Source organism: Pocillopora verrucosa, chromosome 12 (assembly GCF_036669915.1).
Source record: "Pocillopora verrucosa isolate sample1 chromosome 12, ASM3666991v2, whole genome shotgun sequence".
Lineage (NCBI taxonomy): Eukaryota > Metazoa > Cnidaria > Anthozoa > Scleractinia > Pocilloporidae > Pocillopora > Pocillopora verrucosa.
The window spans coordinates 6,279,046-6,298,070 of record NC_089323.1 but is presented as its reverse complement, the minus strand read 5'-3'; the positions used below and the strand labels follow the sequence as shown (position 1 = coordinate 6,298,070).

General features: G+C 38.8%; 2 protein-coding genes across 3 annotated transcripts; one reads left to right on the top strand and one right to left on the bottom strand.

The window, feature by feature from the left end:
* The first annotated feature begins 608 nt into the window (after positions 1 to 608).
* Positions 609 to 10,961, top strand: LOC131789060 (gamma-aminobutyric acid receptor subunit beta). 2 transcript variants are annotated; one of them, XM_059106128.2, is made up of 9 exons: positions 609 to 748; positions 1,719 to 1,842; positions 3,349 to 3,445; positions 4,731 to 4,837; positions 5,063 to 5,130; positions 5,960 to 6,251; positions 6,712 to 6,843; positions 8,279 to 8,634; positions 10,045 to 10,961. In XM_059106128.2, exons 3-9 carry the CDS (start codon positions 3,375 to 3,377, stop codon positions 10,327 to 10,329), a joined length of 1,311 nt encoding a protein of 436 aa, XP_058962111.1. In that variant the 5' UTR covers positions 609 to 748; positions 1,719 to 1,842; positions 3,349 to 3,374; the 3' UTR covers positions 10,330 to 10,961. The 2 variants fall into 2 exon arrangements, with proteins under 2 accessions (XP_058962111.1, XP_066015321.1); XM_066159224.1 differs by lacking the exon at positions 609 to 748 and having other exon boundaries at positions 1,704 to 1,842.
* Positions 10,962 to 12,211: 1,250 nt separating this feature from the next.
* On the bottom strand, positions 12,212 to 18,643 carry LOC131789045 (sodium- and chloride-dependent GABA transporter 1). Its single transcript, XM_059106111.2, has 15 exons — positions 18,472 to 18,643; positions 17,593 to 17,727; positions 17,201 to 17,351; positions 16,898 to 16,981; positions 16,306 to 16,438; positions 15,675 to 15,809; positions 15,434 to 15,537; positions 15,097 to 15,221; positions 14,850 to 14,962; positions 14,323 to 14,451; positions 13,545 to 13,644; positions 13,343 to 13,443; positions 12,833 to 13,000; positions 12,493 to 12,572; positions 12,212 to 12,293 (listed from the first exon to the last, which is right to left on the bottom strand). The coding sequence occupies exons 1-15, from the start codon at positions 18,641 to 18,643 to the stop codon at positions 12,212 to 12,214; spliced, it is 1,812 nt and encodes a 603-aa protein (XP_058962094.2).
* Between the last annotated feature and the right edge of the window lie 382 nt (positions 18,644 to 19,025).

The following is a 19,025-nucleotide window of genomic DNA, read 5'->3' as shown; positions in this document are numbered from 1 at the left end:
AGTGCCATACAATAAACTACATACTAAATTTGCTTGCTTGAGCCATACTGGGGAATATCGACCCTCAGTCGTTTTTGTAGGCCACGACCTCGGGCCAACATTCCTCAGTAAGGCCCTTTCGCTCGGTTGGTAAGAAGTTATAATTTATATGTAACATTTGTACCATAGCGTATGCCAGTTCAGTTTTTTATCAGAAAAAGTGGCTCTGAACTTAAAATAACTGCAATGACCTAAATTTGTCGAGTGCCCGAAACGAACTAATTATAATAAACATATTATCTAAAGAAAAGCCGACCGAGGGAAATCAAAAATAGTAAATAATTCTCATGATCTTTTGTTTTTGCGTGAGGTTTTCATGAAAACAGCTGTTTAGTTCAGTATTTAGCAAACTTATCATTTTTTATCATCCAAAATTTTAAAAACTTTTTTTTTATCGTCTAGAGTTTCTGACAAGCATTCACTTAGTGCCAGAAAGAAGTAAGGGACGTGACTTGTGACGGAAAAAAAAAATTGACCACCAGTTAAAGGTGATAAAATGTCGATAATAATTATCGTATTTACAATTCCATTTTATGATAAGAATGTCGAAACGCTGAGGTTCCTGAAAACAGTCAGTGACTGCAAGTATTACCAGTGAGTATTGCTGAAATGTTCACGATCTAAAAAATATCCTCATCGGCTGCTAGAAAATCCACATTCCCTTGGAAATAGTCACCGTTCAATTTGTCAAGAAGTGAACTTCAAAGAGGTATGTTAGGACATGCTGTGTCACAATGGTAGCTATAGAAACAGTGATGAATTACGCTTACGGAGGGACTCGCCTAAAGCAAGCGCAATGTTATTAAAATCGGCGGGTTATCGAAAGTGCTTCGAAAAAGACTGGTTCATCCAGTAATTACTTGCTAACATTGAGTCAACTGACAACCTTCTTGGGAAAGTATCTCGCGTTAAAATTAGACTTGAAGTTTCTTCTTGAACATTTATTTCACTGGACAAGAATGAGATTATAATAATTATTGTTAATTATCATTTTTGCAAATTTGGCCAAATATTATGCTTTTTTCCCTAATATTATTGTTGTTACTTCTCTTCAATGCAAATTAAAACTGCGGATATTTTTCGGTTTTCGGTTCCATTTTTAAAAACTTAGAAACATTGACTCAGCTCAATAAAACCTTGAACGCAGACCAGGATACATTATTCAACAAGGGAAGTTCGACGCTATTTGAGGAAAATTGCAACCGGCAACTAAATAATTAAACATTCTCCATAGGACTCAATTAAAAGTATTTAAACTCGCCAGAGGATGGTGAAAGATAAGTGCAATGTTGTTTAGAACAGATAAATCATGAAAAAGTCCATTTTGCACCTTTAAAGAATCTAAAAAAACGAACACTTTGCAAAAAATGTTTTTTTTTGTTGATAAAGCTTTGTCGTGTTCAGAACAGAAGGCGCAATCTTAAAGTTAATAACATGTTTACATTCCACCTCCTAGAAGGTTAAATTGCTTGGGTAAATCTTATGCTTGTCAGTATTACTCAGTGTTTATGTTATTCCTCAGTAAATTTAAGCAATTTTTTTACTTGATAAAAACTTCAGTGCACTGTACAATGTTAAAGAAACACGGCGTTTTATTTGAACAAACGTCTCTATTAATGTTGTCGCCTGGTCTGTAATTTGATGTATTGTGATAAGCCGTTTGGGTTTTTGTTATCCAGCTTTGAATACGCGATGAGTAGCACTTGAAGCCAGCTGCACTGGTACATAGAGCTTATTTTTTACGTATTTACCGGTGAATAACCTCTAACACGGATTTCGATCACAACCAGCTGTGAAAAATAGGTAGGTACCGTAACTTAGTTGTGATATCCAACCTCAGATTCTACAAAAAATTATCTTTATTGAAAGGAAAAACAGAACAAATGTTTGCATCCTTTGCATTTTGAGGTTTCCAATTCAAACCCGCTTTCGCTTATCGAATTCAGCGATAGCATCATAAAAAAGTACAGTGACTTCGTAAAGTCGAATATTTTTATGGGAGTTTTTCAGAGGTTGTACATAAGTCAATAGCATGAGAAGGAAGCATTTTCATGAAAATCCACATTTATTAAAATAACTGATGCGTTTCAAGGATTCTAGATTGAGTATTCTCTCTGAAATGAAAAGAAGATGGAAATTACAAAGAGACAAACAAATTTTGAGGGAAGATGTCCATACAGCGCCATTCTTCATTATGCTTACAGTTGTTTGATAAAGAGAGCACTAACTGGATTGCCCAGGGGAAATATTTCTAGTTTTAATCCGCGGTCTTTTAAGTCTTATAATGTGGAGAGATTGCTTTGAAAGGGAGAGGTAAAACTTGTTTCTGAATTGTCAAAAGCAAGCACTTCTGAAATTCCATTGTCAGGGGATTGGTGATTTTGCAAAATAATTTTACGTTTCAACGCACAGTATCGTCATTTCAACAATTTTATGAACAAAATCCGAATGCTAATTGAAAAGCCCTATTTGTTTATAGCCTCAAATTTTGTTCGTTTTAACATAAATGTTGCATTTTCAATTTCCGAAATCTTACCGGCAAGGTTCTGTCAATATCCAAAGTTGAACTGCAAGTTAAAAAGCAGGTTTTCATTTGGATTATTCACTCAAATTTATACTTTCGAGGAGAAAGATACCGTTTTGAATGTTACCTAGAAATTTATACAATTGATTTAGAAATAAGCATCTATATATGAATTTTAACTCCGAATTTATTTCATCCTACTACTAAGTAATAGTTAGTCCCCATGAAAACATGAAACATGAAAAAAAAAACAAGTTTCTACCTTGAGAGATACGCAGTTTACAATTTTTTTCAATGAAATGCGATACATAGACGTCAGAGGAAATGACCGGGCTATCAATTGGCCATTACATAATTATTCATTATTCACTCTATAATCTTTTGTTTTAAATTATTTTTGCACCCGATAACCCTATACATCAGTATGCATATTCTCCATACTGTTCTTCATACATTTCCTAACGTACTGGCAAGGAGAATTTGTTTAGTAATCAAAAGCTTCTTTAGCTGGTGATCGTTTCCTTTATTCTTGAGACCTAAATGTTTGATTCAGGGATGATATTGTAAGGAGAAATGAGATAGCAGTCACTCTTATAGGTTAAAGAATTAAATTAGAGAAATAAATTTTTTCTCACTTAGCGGCTCATAACTTTTTAGAGAATGGCTTGGTAATATGAGTGTTCTGTCCTCAGCAATTTCTTCATTTTACATCAAATGTAAATTAATATTTTGTCGAGAAAGTTAATTTGGTTTTGATTTCCTCCATTATCTTTTCTTTTCTACAGTTTTTAACACTCCCAACATATTTACGATGGCATTACTACGATTGATGTCAACATGGCTACTTTCATTACTTCTGCTTCCAATGAAAGCATCACTGAGGTAGGAATCCTTTAGAGTTGATAATGGAATCAGTGGCCAGTCCACTTAGCAGTACATGCGCAAGATTATATAGATTAGGAGTTCTCAGACATCGCTCGAGGGTTATACTAAGTCAAATAGGTAAAAAGTCATGCGAAATTTTTTTAGTATTCGAATGAAAGTTCTGGAAATCGCTTTTTAACACAGAAAGTAAGGACGAGGATGAATAATTAATAATTTTTTACCGAAGTGAAGGTGAATGGTAGTGGATACTCACTGAGCCGCGAAGCATAATTGTGCAACTCGGCCAACGATTTGTTTCCAAAATGGCAGCATCCATTGCCGATGCTTTTAAGGATAATTTTGGACCGGTTGAGTAGCTATTTTAGTCTCAAAACAGGGTTATGTAATTGCTTTATCAATTTACTTTTCAATTAGAGAAAAAATAAAGCATGCTTTCTGAAGTATAATATCCTTTTATCATTTCATTCTCAAGATATCTGAGAGTGACTCGCACTTAATTTCTCCATTAAGTATAACTGCTGAATCACGCATTAAGGTCAAGAGAATAAATGAAAGGATAGCCAACTTAAGAGGCTATTGATGGATAAACAAATTCTCCTTGTCGGTTTCCTAGGAAATGTATAGAAAAGAATAGAGAAAATGTATCCTGATGCCAGAGTGTAAATGATTAATGTGGATGTCCACAATGTCTACTGTGCGTAATTTTTAGAATTTTAGATTTGTGAAATTGGTGTTAAATCGAAAATACTCCTTGACGGCATTTTTCTCTTTTTTCATCACCACCTCTCAACCTGATAATTTTGTGATAAGTGTGTGGAAATTAATCAAGAGGGATTCATTTTATTTGCTTTATCCTCTCCTGGCCTTGTACAGAGTAATTCGAGCCTTAAAAAACAAATGTTGTCCCAACAGCCAATCCGAGGGAAGGAAATTACCTTAAAGTGCCAATGAGAGCTAACAAACTGCCATGAGCGCGGGAAAATACGCGGGGAACCAAGTTGCGTTTGATTTTAGTCTGCATTTGATTGGTTAAGGGAATGATAAAATTATCCAGACAAATCACAGAACACATTGAAGAAAAACCGATGCAATCCCGGATTAATTATTGTAGACTCTCATTTCATTTGTTTTAGGGTTGCTTAGGATTAGGTATGTGAAAGGTTGAAAGATTGGCGCGCATTTTTCAGATCAATCACGGAACGCGTTGAAGCAAACCCAATGCAATTCGGGATTCATTGCCTTCATGTACACATCTTTAACTTGTTGTATTATCTTTTGTCAGTGAGAACCCGTCTATCCTTCGGAGTGAGGCAGCCAACGCTTCAGCCATCCTCAACAGACTACTAAGGAAAAAATGTTACGACAAAAAGACCCGGCCCAACGTGACTGGTACACTAATAATAACTCGCAATTCAATTCTTCTTTCCCAGGGCTGACAGACATTTGTGTGTAAATAAGACTAGTGAGGGGTATTGGGTAGCACATCAAGTGTTCAACCTGTTTTGAACCTGCTTTGATTCTGGTTGAGAAAGATTAGGAAAGACAAGGCTCTCTTCACTATATAGATAAACAGAAACTGAACGAATCGCAACACTCGATGACCATCTCTTGCAGGTCCACCAGAGATAGTAAACGTGAGTATGGCGATCAAGGCATTCAGTGAAATCAAAGAATCCAACATGGTGAGTAACAAATAAGAGTAAAGCTTATTTCCGATAAGAGAATTGAATTTTTTTTCAGGGAAGAAACTGGTCGATGTATTAGGATGGTTGAATAAACACGGTATAAAGTGGTCAGAAAACGGATGCCCCATCATTTTTCATCACCTGGAGGAGGGGGGGGGGGAAGGAGGATGGGGGGGAGAGGATCGCGTAGTTTCAGGGGGGACGGATGGGGGATCAATTGGCACTATTAGAGGGGGACCATGGAAATTGACGGGCAATGAGTGGGGGGGGGGGAAGGTCGTTAGAATACTAAGGAGCCTTACGGTGGGAATCAGGAAAATTTTATTGTGAAACAACCAAAATCTCCGAATTCCCCTTCCCCGCTTCCTCGGCAATAAATAATGACCAGTCCGTAATTCAGTGGAAATCGAGCTTGGTTCGAGTCAGCACGAAGCTCGAGTTCGCGAGAGATTATATTATCTGGTGTCGATTGTAAGTTTAGCTTACGAGCCTGACCTTCATTGACCTAAAGCGAGTAGGAATATTTCTACTACTCCTTGGTGGGATACTCGTATAACATGTTCCCCCGCCCCAACAACCTCCCCCCTCCCCTTCCCCGCTTAAATATCTTGAGAAAGGTTTCCTTCAAAATTTATACTTTGGGTGGAGGGAGAGTGATGTACCTTGCCCAATGAGACAATACGATGGTGCGGCCTGGGCTCGAACTCAAACCTTTGAACCAGGTGTCTATGGCACTTTTCACTAGGCCACCTCTTCACGCGAAGAACATGTTGCGGATTATGAAGTCTCAATTATTCACGATAACCATCTTCTCAATTTTTTTTAGGAATTTCAAGTGTACGTATATTTCCGCCAACAGTGGTTCGACAAAAGGCTTGCTCATAAACATGAAGCCACACTAGCACTCGGAGGGACAGACGTTGAACGCATTTGGCTACCAGACACTTATATAACAAACGCTAACGACTACGAAGTTTTTCCATCCAATCAGCTGGTCTTAATTGACTCTGAGGGCAAAATTTATTACTTTGCCTATGTGAGGATAGCTGGGGCATGTCAAATGAATCTTGTCAAATTTCCAATGGATGTGCAGCGCTGCCATCTGACTTTGGAAAGTTGTAAGTAAAGGCTGATTTTATTGTAATCTGCATGAAGAATCTTGCCACAGCTCCTTATCTGCTTCGCGCATTTCTTATCTGGATTCTCCTCACAGCCCCCCCCCCCCGCCCTGCTGCCCTCATTCCCCTTCATGGACGCTGAGTCGAGAAGCCCAGGTACAAGACCTAGCCAATTCATTGTGTTGTGTTTTGCCTCTCTCTACCCAAGAGTATGAAAGAGAACTGGCGAATTATCAGGAAAATCTGATGAAATGCAGGGGGGAGGGGAACCTTGCAATGGACTAGCATCCCATCGGGGGTGGGGGGGGGAAGTATTATTACACCTCGTCGCTTCTTGCTATGAATAATGTGGTAAGTCAAGCCGCATGGGCCACACGGCTCGGGTACAGGTTGCGTTTTACCAAGTTTGGCACGCGCAATAAATAATGAGATACTTTTCATTCGCTTTATTTCTTCTCAGTTCGTCATACCATTGAAGAGATGGACTTTAAGTGGAAGGAGAAGGAACCTATCGCTCTGTTCAATGAAGAGTTAGCTGAATTTGATGTGGTTAAACACGAAGTGAAGACTAAAAAAGCTAATTACATTTCAGGTTTGGCTTCTTCGCTTCTCTTGTAAGAGAGAATTCGCGTCACTGCGTAAACATAAACTTCAGTATTTGCTGTTTAGGAAAGGTCTTGAAGGTATCAGCGAAGTTTGTGCAAAAATGACCATGCTGTTGAAGTTTTCCTACGTTTTATATTTCATTTTACGATTTTCCTCTTCCTCTCCCCCCTCGGTAATTCGGTACTTCATTTTCTATTCACGCGTGGCGCACGTGATTTTACCATACTAGCCAATCACGTCAAAGGATTCTAACTTTGGCTTGAGAAACTGACGTGGACACTTTCGCACACTTTTGTTGTTTGTTTTACGGAGTTATTTTGAGTTGTTGTTTAACTTCCTTTCACACAAATTTGTTACCCTTTAGTCTCGTACCCAGATCCTAACGTGTAACCGTAACTAAAATGTACAATCGCTTGGCCATGGAAGGTCTGGGTACGAGATTAGTTGCCCCTTTGAGGTTTTGGAGATTTTACTTCAGCCAAATCTTGTGGTTAATTTGTCCACGGAGTTTGGACTTTAGGCCTTTTTGTCGTAAAAGACTTTTTTACACATGCAAAGGTAGGTATTTCCAGTTTTCTCGGCATGATGCGCTGCGGGGGAATCGGGATGCACGGTTGCGCAAGTGGTATATGCAACCATATACCGCTCCACCTGTTAACCCTTCTGCGTTCCAGCATCTGCGTGATATCCGTCGATTATTCAGTGCGTGAATTTGAGTAAGCAAGGGAGAGCTTGTGTGCATTCTCGAGAGTGTTAACGAAATTGGTATCATTGCTCGTGTTTCTGGTGATTTTGTCCGTTTACTAGCGTAATAACCCAATTGGGGTGTTGGGAGAAAACAGATGACGTCTGTAAATCACGTGCCTTTGTGGTCTATTGCTTTTATAAAATAAACTTAATGTTTCAATTTTTTAATGGACCTATAAAAGAAAAGTTTTTGGCTCAACAGGGTGTTCAAATTATCTCAGTTATTTTACGATTATGCAGTAAATCGTTGTCTCTATCGGTTTACCGGCGTAATAAGGCACGCGAAATGTCTTTACCAAATGACTTCGTAATCTAGACGACGTATTTTAGAAATAACACTGAAGTCAGTCACTCAAAGGCGCTTCAAACTCAACCATTTCTCAAACTCAGCGACATCATGAACTTAACGACGCCAATTCATCAGCGCTTTCCCTGTTTTTTTCCTTCTTGTCTAATAATTGATTATTTATAGCCTTGAATGGTTTTGGTGACTGCCGGGGCTGGCCCAGTAAGGAGTTCCTGAACTCTTCTGCGGGTCTCCCTTGACAAAAGATGTTATTTCATATTCATATGTTTGTATTTACAGGCTTAATTACCGTGAATTGGGATAAATAAATAAATAAATAAATAAACATAAATAGCTCCTTAACCACCTCATTAAACTTTTCTTTTAGGGGTTTACCAAAACTTAATTGTGACGTTCACATTCCATCGTCGCATGGGTTTTTACTTCATTCAGTTCTACATCCCATGCATTGTGATGGTTTCTCTAAGCTGGATCTCGTTCTGGATGGATCGATATTACATCGGGGAACGACTCTCTCTCGGGATCACGACCATTCTTACGATCGTTTTCCTATTGGGTTCGAGTAACTCGACCATGCCCCGAGTCAGTTACGCGAAAGCGATCGACTGGTATCTCCTTGGTTCATTCATCTTTGTGTTCTCCACGCTGGTCACAGATTTACTTGTCTATAGGTTCCGATCTAAAGAAGAACAAAGGAAAATGGACGCTGGCAAAGAACCAAAGGTAGGTCGTGAGTAGATGAATATTCTTCCTGCCCGACATGTGTGGCAAACTGTCATACTTTATGGCGTTTGATAATCGAGCCCCGTAAAGCAAAAAACCTTGTAGAACAAGGTTGGAGTCCCTTTTTTTACTTCATTCCTTAGTTTCTTCCTTCTTTCCTGTCTTCCTTTCTCCCTCCAATCACTCCTCTCCATCCTTCCTCTCTCCAATCATCCTTCTCCTTCCTTCCTCTCTCCAGGCATCCTTCTCCTTCCTTCCTCTCTCCAGGCATCCTTCTCCTTCCTTCCTCTCTCCAGGCATCCTTCTCCTTCCTTCCTCCCTCCAATCACCTTTGTCCTCCCTCCTCCTTTCAATCACCTTTGTCCCTCCCTCCTCCCTTCAATCACCTTTCTTCTTCCTTCCTCCCTCCAATCACCTTTTTCCCTTCCTCCTCCCTCGAATCACCTTTGTCCCTCCCTCCTCCCTCCAATCACCTTTTTCCCTTCCCATCCACCTCTCCCCATCTCTCCCTTCCTTCCTTCCTCCTCACTCTTTTCATTCCTTCTCTCTGTAAAAAACGAAACGAGAGACTAGGGTCCAAACTCGGTCGAAAATATGCATTAAACTTGTTAAATGAACCACAACATTTGGCTAAAGTAAAACCTCCGAGACTTCTAAAATTTTCAAGCAAAGGGTAACGAATTTACGCGAACGAAAGCTCAAAAACAACAAACTAAAAATCCGCGAAAACAAACTCAATGTACGCGAAAAATGCCCACATCAGTCTTCCAATGTCAAGGTTAGAGTTCTTTGACATGATTGGCTAATTTGTGAAATCATGTGCGCCGCGCCTGAATACAAAAAGAATACAAAGGGCGGAGAGAAAGAGAAAAATTGCCACTTGAAATTTAAAAACGAAAGAAATTTTCTACACTCTCCTTACTACCCACCTACCCATATACTCTGCCTGTTTATTCCCAATCCTTATTTCCCTTCACCCAAACTCGCCCCCTTCTTCCCGCCCCTCTCTCTGTCTCCCTCCTTATATCCTCGCTCTTTCCCTTCCTTCCCTCGTTGCTACTCAATTATCCTGCTACCGTCCCTCTTTGTTCTCCTTACGTCAATTCCCCATCCACTACCTTCACCCACCCTTCCACCTTCTTCTTCTCTCTCTTCCTCCTTATTTTCTCGCTCTTTCCTTTCCTTCCGTCTTTGACATAACATATCAACTCTATTTCAGTGTCAATGCGTTTAGCTATAGTATTAGCTAGCAAGAAACATTAACTAAACTAAAGTAAAATTCTAAAACTTAATCTCCTTACCACTCCGTGAGTCTGCTTTAAGCCAATCTAAACAACAGAGTGGTAACAATTACAAAAAACGTTTCTAAAGCAAACCGAGTGCACTGATATTCAATTTATCTTATTTAAGCCTCAGAACAACAAAATAGTGTTCCAATGTAAACATGGTTGCCAACCAAACTTCGTCGCAGATGCTAATGGCCACATTCATCTGGTGAGCCAGCCAGAGAATTCGAACCGCGTGGAACAAAAAGCCCAATGTACCGAAGGGCTGAGAACGTGTTGTGTTGCATGCTACCAGCCTAGAGACACGAAAACCGACCTCAGCGTTGTGACCAACAAGTGCTGTCGGTATATGTTTCCCATATCATTTGCTGTTTTCAACTTGGTGTACTGGTTGGCTTTTAGTACTTGAAAAATAAAGCCAATTCCTGGGAGGAAGAAGTGCAGAACTTGAGGTCAGCTGAACATCGTTGAGATATTTTAGCCTATGAGGCAGAAAATCATGCAACGTTTGTGAAGCGTTAGACATAACTCGGAGAGCAGACGGTCTGAGAATATACTGCGCTCTGAAAAGCACCTACACATGTAGTTTTCGAAATATATTTTGCACTCGTAACGCGTGGAACTCCGCAATCTATACTGTTAAGTGTAAAATTAATGAATTTCAGTTGTAAACTGGCATGGAATGGGATGAATTATACAAACTGATCAATGATCCTGCTTCTCTGATGTCCACTGCTCAGTGTAGCACTTCCTAGCAGCACGACAAGTTAAAAGAGATTGCGTTCGTGGGTATCCACTGCAAGTCACATCGGCGAACGTTTTCGTAATGACTGAAAACACCGTTCACTGCATATAGTGGAAAGATGTATCATCAGACTAATGATAATTAGTGACATGGATACTGTTTACAAGGAGGTTCATGCGTTTATTCACTCTCCCCGCTTGTTAGTATATAAATATACTCGCTAATGCTTATGTATTTTGGACTTGTTCATTGAAAAAGCCTTGGTAGGTAGTTAAGGTTTTCTAATGGGTAAATAAGTGAAGGATAGCAAATTGTAATGTTATTAATAAACAATCAGTGTTTAAAAAAATTTTCAGTGGAGTGTCCTTGGTAATCCGGGATTCCATTTGTTTTGCTCCACTTCGCTCAGTGATTGGTCCAGACTCGCGCCACTTCTCAACTAATGAGAAGCAAAAATGTAACCAAACACGCCTTAGTCGCCCACGTTTACCAGCGCTGCAGGCAGTTTGCGTAGTTTTAAACTTGAGTTTTCAATGGCTTTTTAAAGGTATACTCGCGCTTTAAGCAGTTTCGTTAATTGTTTTGAAGGTATTTTCTCTGTCTTCTGATTACCCATTGCAATTGTGTATGTTTTGGTTGTACGACACCCAATCGAAAAGCACTTTCCCGCTAAAACTCAAAATCTGACGGGGAAGCAATTGCGTAACTGAAACATAACAAGAACGTTAACTCAGATACTAAACACTCGCACAAATTATGATGGCAAATAGCGAAAAAATTTTGCTCATTTTGTAAGTTTTTTATTCACAAACTTCAAAAGAAAAATGACAACAAGAACAACTTCGTGGGAGGAACTGGAAACAAAAAGAGGTAACATTCAATGAAGGAAAATTAGATATTTTTGTAATTTCAGAATAGTTACTTATCTTTTACAAAAAGTTTATTTTCAATGTTTTCTCTAATTATTATAATTTTTTGTTTTCATTTATATATATATTTTTTTGTGTGGCGGCTTCACAGTTTTCCATCCCTATCCAAATTTAGCCAACCGCATTTTCTGAATTTTTTTTTTCTTTAACATTCTGATAAAAATGAGGGTGTTTGTCCCTCCAGTTCTGCACACAAAGTTTACGTGGACACTCAGAATAAAATGGTTAAATTCTCATGCTTTTTATAAGTAATTTTCGATGTCTTTTTTTTTTCTTTTTTTCTATTTCTCGTTTTTCTTGTGTAACGGTTTCATTTATTTAAGCTGAATGAAAGGAATCAAAATAATATCAAAACAATATACAAATGTCTACGTCGGAAAAGTGTCAGTTTCAATTACAGACATTGAAAAAATATATTGTTTTTCTTTTAATCCAAATGTTAACTAAAAATATTTTAACAACAAGCACTGATAATAAGTTTCGTGATCTGAAGTGAAAATTGAAGTTTCGTAAAACAGTCATGGCTTCTTATGTCGTCAAAAGTGTTTTAACAGGTACGACAAACAATTTATATATGAAAAAATAAACATCAAAGCTCCTCTCGATTGAGCCAGTAATTAAACTTCCGTTTCCGGAAGTTTATTAAAGTTGTCAACGTCGATCAAATCGATCCTGATCTCTGGGCATTTTCTGTAAACGCTAAAGATGAGAAAAAAATAGTTAAATTACATCATATGATGTGGTAGCAAGAGTAAGGCGAGCCCTAAAGGCTAGGAAAACGCGAGGGAAGAAGAGAAAAAAGAGAAACCGTGGTAATTTTTCTCTCGCGCTCCTCCTCTCGCGCGTTTCTCGCCTCGCGCAAGTAAAAAGTCAATTGTTGTTATTTGCATGTCTTTACCTTGGTCGGCTTGGTAGGTTATGGCGTTCGGCCACAGCATTAAGAACAGTAACATTAGGACTCACTGCTTTCCTCAATCTCTATAAAAACACAAAAGTGGAAAACAGTTTTAAAATCTAGCGCATAACTACAAGACCTCACCCTGGCTCAAAGGTGTAGCTAAGATTTGTTTTAAGGGTGGAAGGTGAGGAGCACAGTCCCAAATTTCTGAGCACCATTCATTAGTAACTTATACCGCTGCTCTTCCTTGCATATCACCGGGCTCACATTCCAGATGCTAATGGACTGGGTACAAAAGTCACGTGCTTATCTCGTTAACCCGACAGTAAATCTTTCATACCTCTCTAAATGATCCCTTTGGATGGAAAATTGCATAGAGAGCAAAGATGGGAATGGTCAGAAAAGACGATAAAGCCAGCAGCCATGCTACAGCTTGTGCCCAGTCGGGGTACGTGTATCCATTGTACGTGATTTTCTTCCACTGGGTGATGCTTCCCAGAAATATCAACTGTTTTATAAAATGCGACATACAATAAGTAACATGACATGTTTATCGGAGAGGGGAGGGGGTGGGCTAGTGCAGGGGTTGATTTGGCGGAGGAGTGATAACTTTGGGATTGGTCATTTGCGTTTACCGGAAGCTTGAAATTGTCATGCATCTTCACTTTGAATTCTGATTGGTTACTGGTGATTTTGAACTGTATGCTGATTGGTCAAGTGATAACTTTCAGTCACTTTCAGACACTAAATTCAAAAGCTCTCCATCAGATTTTCATGGTATGAATTAAGGACTCGATCTGTGTACGGATGAACGGAGCAAGACATATGTATTACAAATGCATAACCCTACCGTTGCAACAAGAGGTGTGACGTATTTCCAGCAAATGACAAAATACTTGCTGGGTTTCTTTCCAATCATATCTTTAATGTTATCAGAGAATTTATCAACTCCTGTAAAAAGAATAAAAGGTGTAAAAATTTAGCCCCTCAAAATCGTCATTAAAATTAGTGAAAATGTTTTAAATCATTGTTGCTCTACTGAGAATACTCACCGTATCCCCAACTGACGGCAACAGCTTCGAGAACAACCACACAAATCAAAGAAAAGCCTCCACTTTGGCTGTCGAATATGTTTAGGACATAGATTCCTCCCTGACAGAAAATAAAAAAGAAATTAAATTCTACAAAAACTCTCGAAAGATGATCTCTGCTAAATAAGTTCTTTTTTTGGTCATTTTAAATCAATAACGAATTCTCACGATCTTCAAATAATCACACCATTTACCTTTTTTACATTAAATTGTTATTATACATCCAACTCCCTATTTCTTTTCTGATTGGCCGAAAGCGCACAGTAAATTTTTCGAAATTAGCGCCTGGGACGTCATCTAGTTGCAGATTATACAATAATCATGTCAAGGACACTCAAAGTCACGGGTAATCATGTCACGTATGACCGCAGTGCATGATTTTTAGGGGTAATCATGTCAAGTTCGCGCGCTTTATGTTTCTTGCTGATTTGTTTATTTTTACTTGTTTGGAAATTAATTATCAGTTCTACTTACTTTTTTTTCATTCAGTGTATTATAAAACAGTTATAAGATTCGGTTTTTGTGATATCCAGAAAAGTCAAGGTCTCAGTAAGGGTGATGACCTCTACATCGACCTTTATTATTTTGGATATCACAAAAACTTTTTCCAATAATTATTTATAATCATGCTCATAATTAACAAGTCGGACTCCTTCCTCGCAGTCGACCGATTTTGTAATCGCTTGTATAATTCCAGACCGAGTTGGACACCACTTGGTCCTATTATTAATTGATTTACCTTAGTGACACAAGAGAGCCCGATAAGATATGAAATGAGACAAAGGCAGAAGAGGCATCGTCCCTTGTAAGGACGAAGTTTGGTGAAGGTGTCCAACACCGCCCGAATCGTTGTCTCTGTAAATACAAACTGAATATTGAAAATGTTAATAAGTTATGATTCTAACACTATGGTGAATTAAGTTCTTATTGAGTTCCATAGCTAGTCAGAGGATAAGTGGGTCGGCCAGTCATACACTTATGGAGTCACTTATTTGGCCAGTTTGAGTCAGTCAGTCAGTCAGTCAGTGAGTCATTTGACCTGTCAATCAGTCAGTGAGTCATTTGACCTGTCAATCAGTCAGTGAGTCATTTGACCTGTCAATCAGTCAGTGAGTCATTTGACCTGTCAATCAGTCACCAAGTCAGTTAGTCAATGAGTCAGTAGGTCACTAAGACACCGGCTCAGTCAGATCAAAGATTCAATTTGAGTAGAATAATTAGAATTTGGAATGTTTTTATAAATGAGAGTGGTGTAATTTGTCTTACCTGACTGCCAAGTCCAATCGTGAAAAGCATAAAGAAGAACATCACAGCCCAAACAGGTGCAGCCGGCATTTGAGCAATCCCTTCAGGATAAGCCACGAAACCAAGACCAGGTCCTACAATTTGATTAAAACAGACTTCTTTTGTTTTCAACTCAGAATAAAGGCTACGAACCCGTCAGAAAGATGAACCCCCCTTCCCTAACCTTAATCAAGGTGAAGACTGACCACGCCCTAACTTGTTATCTTACCAGAGGATACAACTTGTGCCACTTCTCTATTAAGGGTGTGGGCCATGAAGCCAATGACACTGAAGATCACAAACCCTCCGCCTACACTGGTTGCACAATTGATGCACGATACCACAACTGCGTCCCTGGAAACAGACACAAATACGTCAGGTAAACATGAGAATGTCAATAAAGTGGCCGAGATAGGAGTCTTTCGTCTTTTATTAATCAAGTTGATATCTGTCAGTGCACGGTGGTTAATGTTATAAATTTTTCTAAAGATAACTCATTTGCTCGCTCATTTTAAGTAACTTGTGACGTAGGAAAGAGAAAGCGCTGTGTGTAAAGCATATTGTACCGTTCACAGTTGTTATTGAATTCATTGTAGCTGGCATAGGTGACCAGGCCTCCAAGGCCCACACTGAGGGAGAAAAATATTTGGGTAGCGGCATCGATCCAAACCTATAAACAACAACAAAACCAGATTAAAAAACTGAGCAATGTTGATAAAGATAAAAACTGAGAGGCGTCGTGTTAAATTAGACAAATGTTTCTGTGTGTATCATCTTCTTACCAGAGCCCAGTATTTTCTTTCTCACCTGTGGCTCTAAGAGCTTTTCGACGTCTGGTTTTAGGTAAAAGATGATCCCATCAAGTGCACCAGGCAGAGTGACACCACGCACCAATAAGATACACAACACAATGTAGGGGAAGATGGCCGTGAAATATGCCACCTGTGAACAAGAGGGATCGAGATATTAACCAAAAGAAAAAATATCGTGACTGACCCTGGCATTGCCTTTTAGTTATAAAACCATTCTGGCTTATGAAATGATGTTTACCACGCTTCTGTTTTCATCTGTGGCTCCAAGATACCAAACTTAGACTTCTCGTAAAATATGTAGGATTCCATCGATCGCGCCCGGCACAATGATTTCCCATATCTTGTTCTATGCATCTTACTGGTCCGAGATAAACTCATCCGAGAAAAGCAAGACGTATAGCACAAGATAAAGGAAGTTTGTTGTGGTTCTATCACTGCATTATTAAAATTCTCTTACCGTTTCCTACCGTCTATAAGCGATACAACAATCTAGACTCAAGCGATCATATACGTTCTTTTTTATTGCAATTTACTTGCCAAGTGACTTTTGAAAATGTGCAAAGAAAATGCAAATTTTAACAAGTAAAATTCAGATTGATTTTTAAGACTGTACTTTCTTGGTTTACCTTCCCAGAGCTCTTGATGCCTTTATGGATGCAAAAGAAAACAGCAATCCACGAGATAAACAACGTGGTGGCCAAAGGTAAACGAATCTCACCCGGCTCGTCGATGCCATTTGAAACGTTCAAGATACGACGCCTTAAAAGACCATAAGTCGTGAAATTAAACAATTTCATTCACAAGATGATTATTTTTTGTTTGTGAAGAAACTTATTTATCCACAAGCAGAAAGAATGTGCTCTTTAGGCACTGATGTCGCCATTATTCAAGAATGTTTTTCATCTTTTTGTTTGGCCAAGAGCTAACGACGTGACTTGAACATGTTTGTGTAATGGTCTGTTCATGCGTAACACTGACTGGCTCTTTTTGTCTTTGATGACATTCTACGCATGCCTAGTTGTATAGTTGTGTCCATGCTCTTGTGTGTGAAATGATTTACCTCAAATTTACTCGCAAATTTTTTTCCAAATCTTATGCAAATTAAATCAGTGTTAATTAAAGACTGCCAAGGTAACCTATCAGTAATGCACTGCGCTGCAAATAACTGGGGTTGTTTAAATTAGTAAGATTAGCGAATCATTAAAAACTCAAACTTACTCCCAGAACTCCTGGCTGGGGGAGACTGCGGTCATTGAGCAATTGAGAGTCGTGCAGTTAGCAGTGAAATTTCTGAAGTCCTCACTAAAGAAAAGAATATTACGAAGCTGTTACAACTGAGGTCATTATTGTTAAAAATGACAAGTTCTCAAGGGTCGAAATCTTACTAAGTAGAGATTGGCGTCATTTTTCTCACGAAAAAAAAAGTAAAATATGAACATGAAAACTGTTTGCTGATTGATGTGTTGAGTAAACATCGTTTTTTTACAATCAAAGGGAGAACTTTTTGATGTCGTTATTTACCTGCAATTTGCAGTGTTCCACGAATTGCCACAAGACTTCCACGGGACAACAGAAGCAAAGGAGTGGTATAGATACAGAAGACTCCAGGATATAACAACGTTGTAGTAAATAGAGATCAGGAAGGAAATAATCACCATGGCAACTCCAATCCCTGCAAAGGAAACATAACGGAACGTTTTCATAAAAGTTGTGCAACACGCTACTTTATCGATTGTGGAAACGCCTTATTCAATTTAGAGTATTCAAAAGTGGAAAATTTGTCATGTAGAGCGTAGTAGTTGTCATTACATCTCATAATGGCGTTGCTCATCTTTGTCTTCCATATTTATTTGTGATATCTCCAAGTTACCTTAGTGCTAGACATTATTCAGGATATCTTATACAACACAAACCTTTAAGCGCAGGGCAAACCACTGCCCAAGCTTTGATGGTACCGAGACTCAAATACTGTCCGAGGGCCAGCTCCAGGTAAAACAAAGGAATTCCACAGGTTATCAACGTCAGAAAATATGGAATTAAAAAAGTAGCTGGGAATGAAAAATGAAAGAAATAAGAATAAGCTTATATCCTAGTGCATGGTTTACGATGGAGGGCAGACTACGCGCGGAAGATTGAAGGAACTACATAGCTGGCGCAGAAAACAAGGTTAATATTATTCTTCAGGCATTTACAATCCTTGTCAATCTTTTCCATCCTAAGCTATCCTTGTTTATTTCCGATTTATTTTCATTTCTTTTGTTTTTATCTGTCTTATTCAAATGACATTTTTTAAATTCCCTCGAATTGAAGATAGTCTAACGACTTGTAACAGATGCACTAAATGCGGCGATACAACCTCTTTGAGTAAGATGTGTGCACTTGTAAACTTAAGCTACACTGCTAAATAAAAAGACGAAGCTATGATATACATCTCTACGAGATCAAGTTACCTCCACCCACTCCACCTCCACTCTTGTAACAAAGATACGGAAAACGTCAGATGTTTCCGAAGCCAACAGTTTAGGAAGAAAGCTATGCTGTTGGCCTGGGAAACATCTGGCATTTCTGTATTATTATCGCCTTTTTTCTGTTTGCCAGTCTTACTCAACCACCATTTAATAGTTTTTCTCGAATTGAAGAAAGTGTTGCAAGGTGCAAAATCAGACAAGAGATGTTTTCACGCGCCGACAGTTGTAAAAAACGGTTTTAAAAAGTGTGCACTTGTAAACCTAAATTACACCCCTAAATAAAAAGACGAAGTTATGATAGATATCTACGCTTTACCAAATTACCTCCGCCGTTCTTGTAACAAAGATAAGGGAATCTCCATATATTCCCCAGGCCAACCGCATAGCCAATACATGACGCTATGAAGTCAGCTTTGGAGGTCCATTTTTCACGCTGTCCGCTCGCTTCAGAGCTTTCGCCCACCTCTATAACAACGGGTTGGACCCTATTCGTCATTTGTTTAACTTTTCACTCGAATATTTGTACTGAATTTGACAAATACAAGCTCACATCTCTAAATGAACCTGCTTCCTCGCTGAAACCAAAGCGAAAAGTGATTATGATGTCATAGAAGGTATTGATGTAATTTAGTTCTGATGTCATTGATTTGCGATGATTATTGCGGGAAATTCAATGATATAATTAACTCATAAACCGAACTCTCTATTGATTGAACAGGTCTGTGATCAATCTGCTTCGTTAATTCATTACCGAGCTCAAAATTTCTCACCTCTTTTATTCTGCCTCCTCAAAGTACGCTTTTGACATTTTCAATCCTAGTCGTATACAGGACTAAGTATCACATGTGAACCTCGTAATGGCCTGACTTCCCACCGAC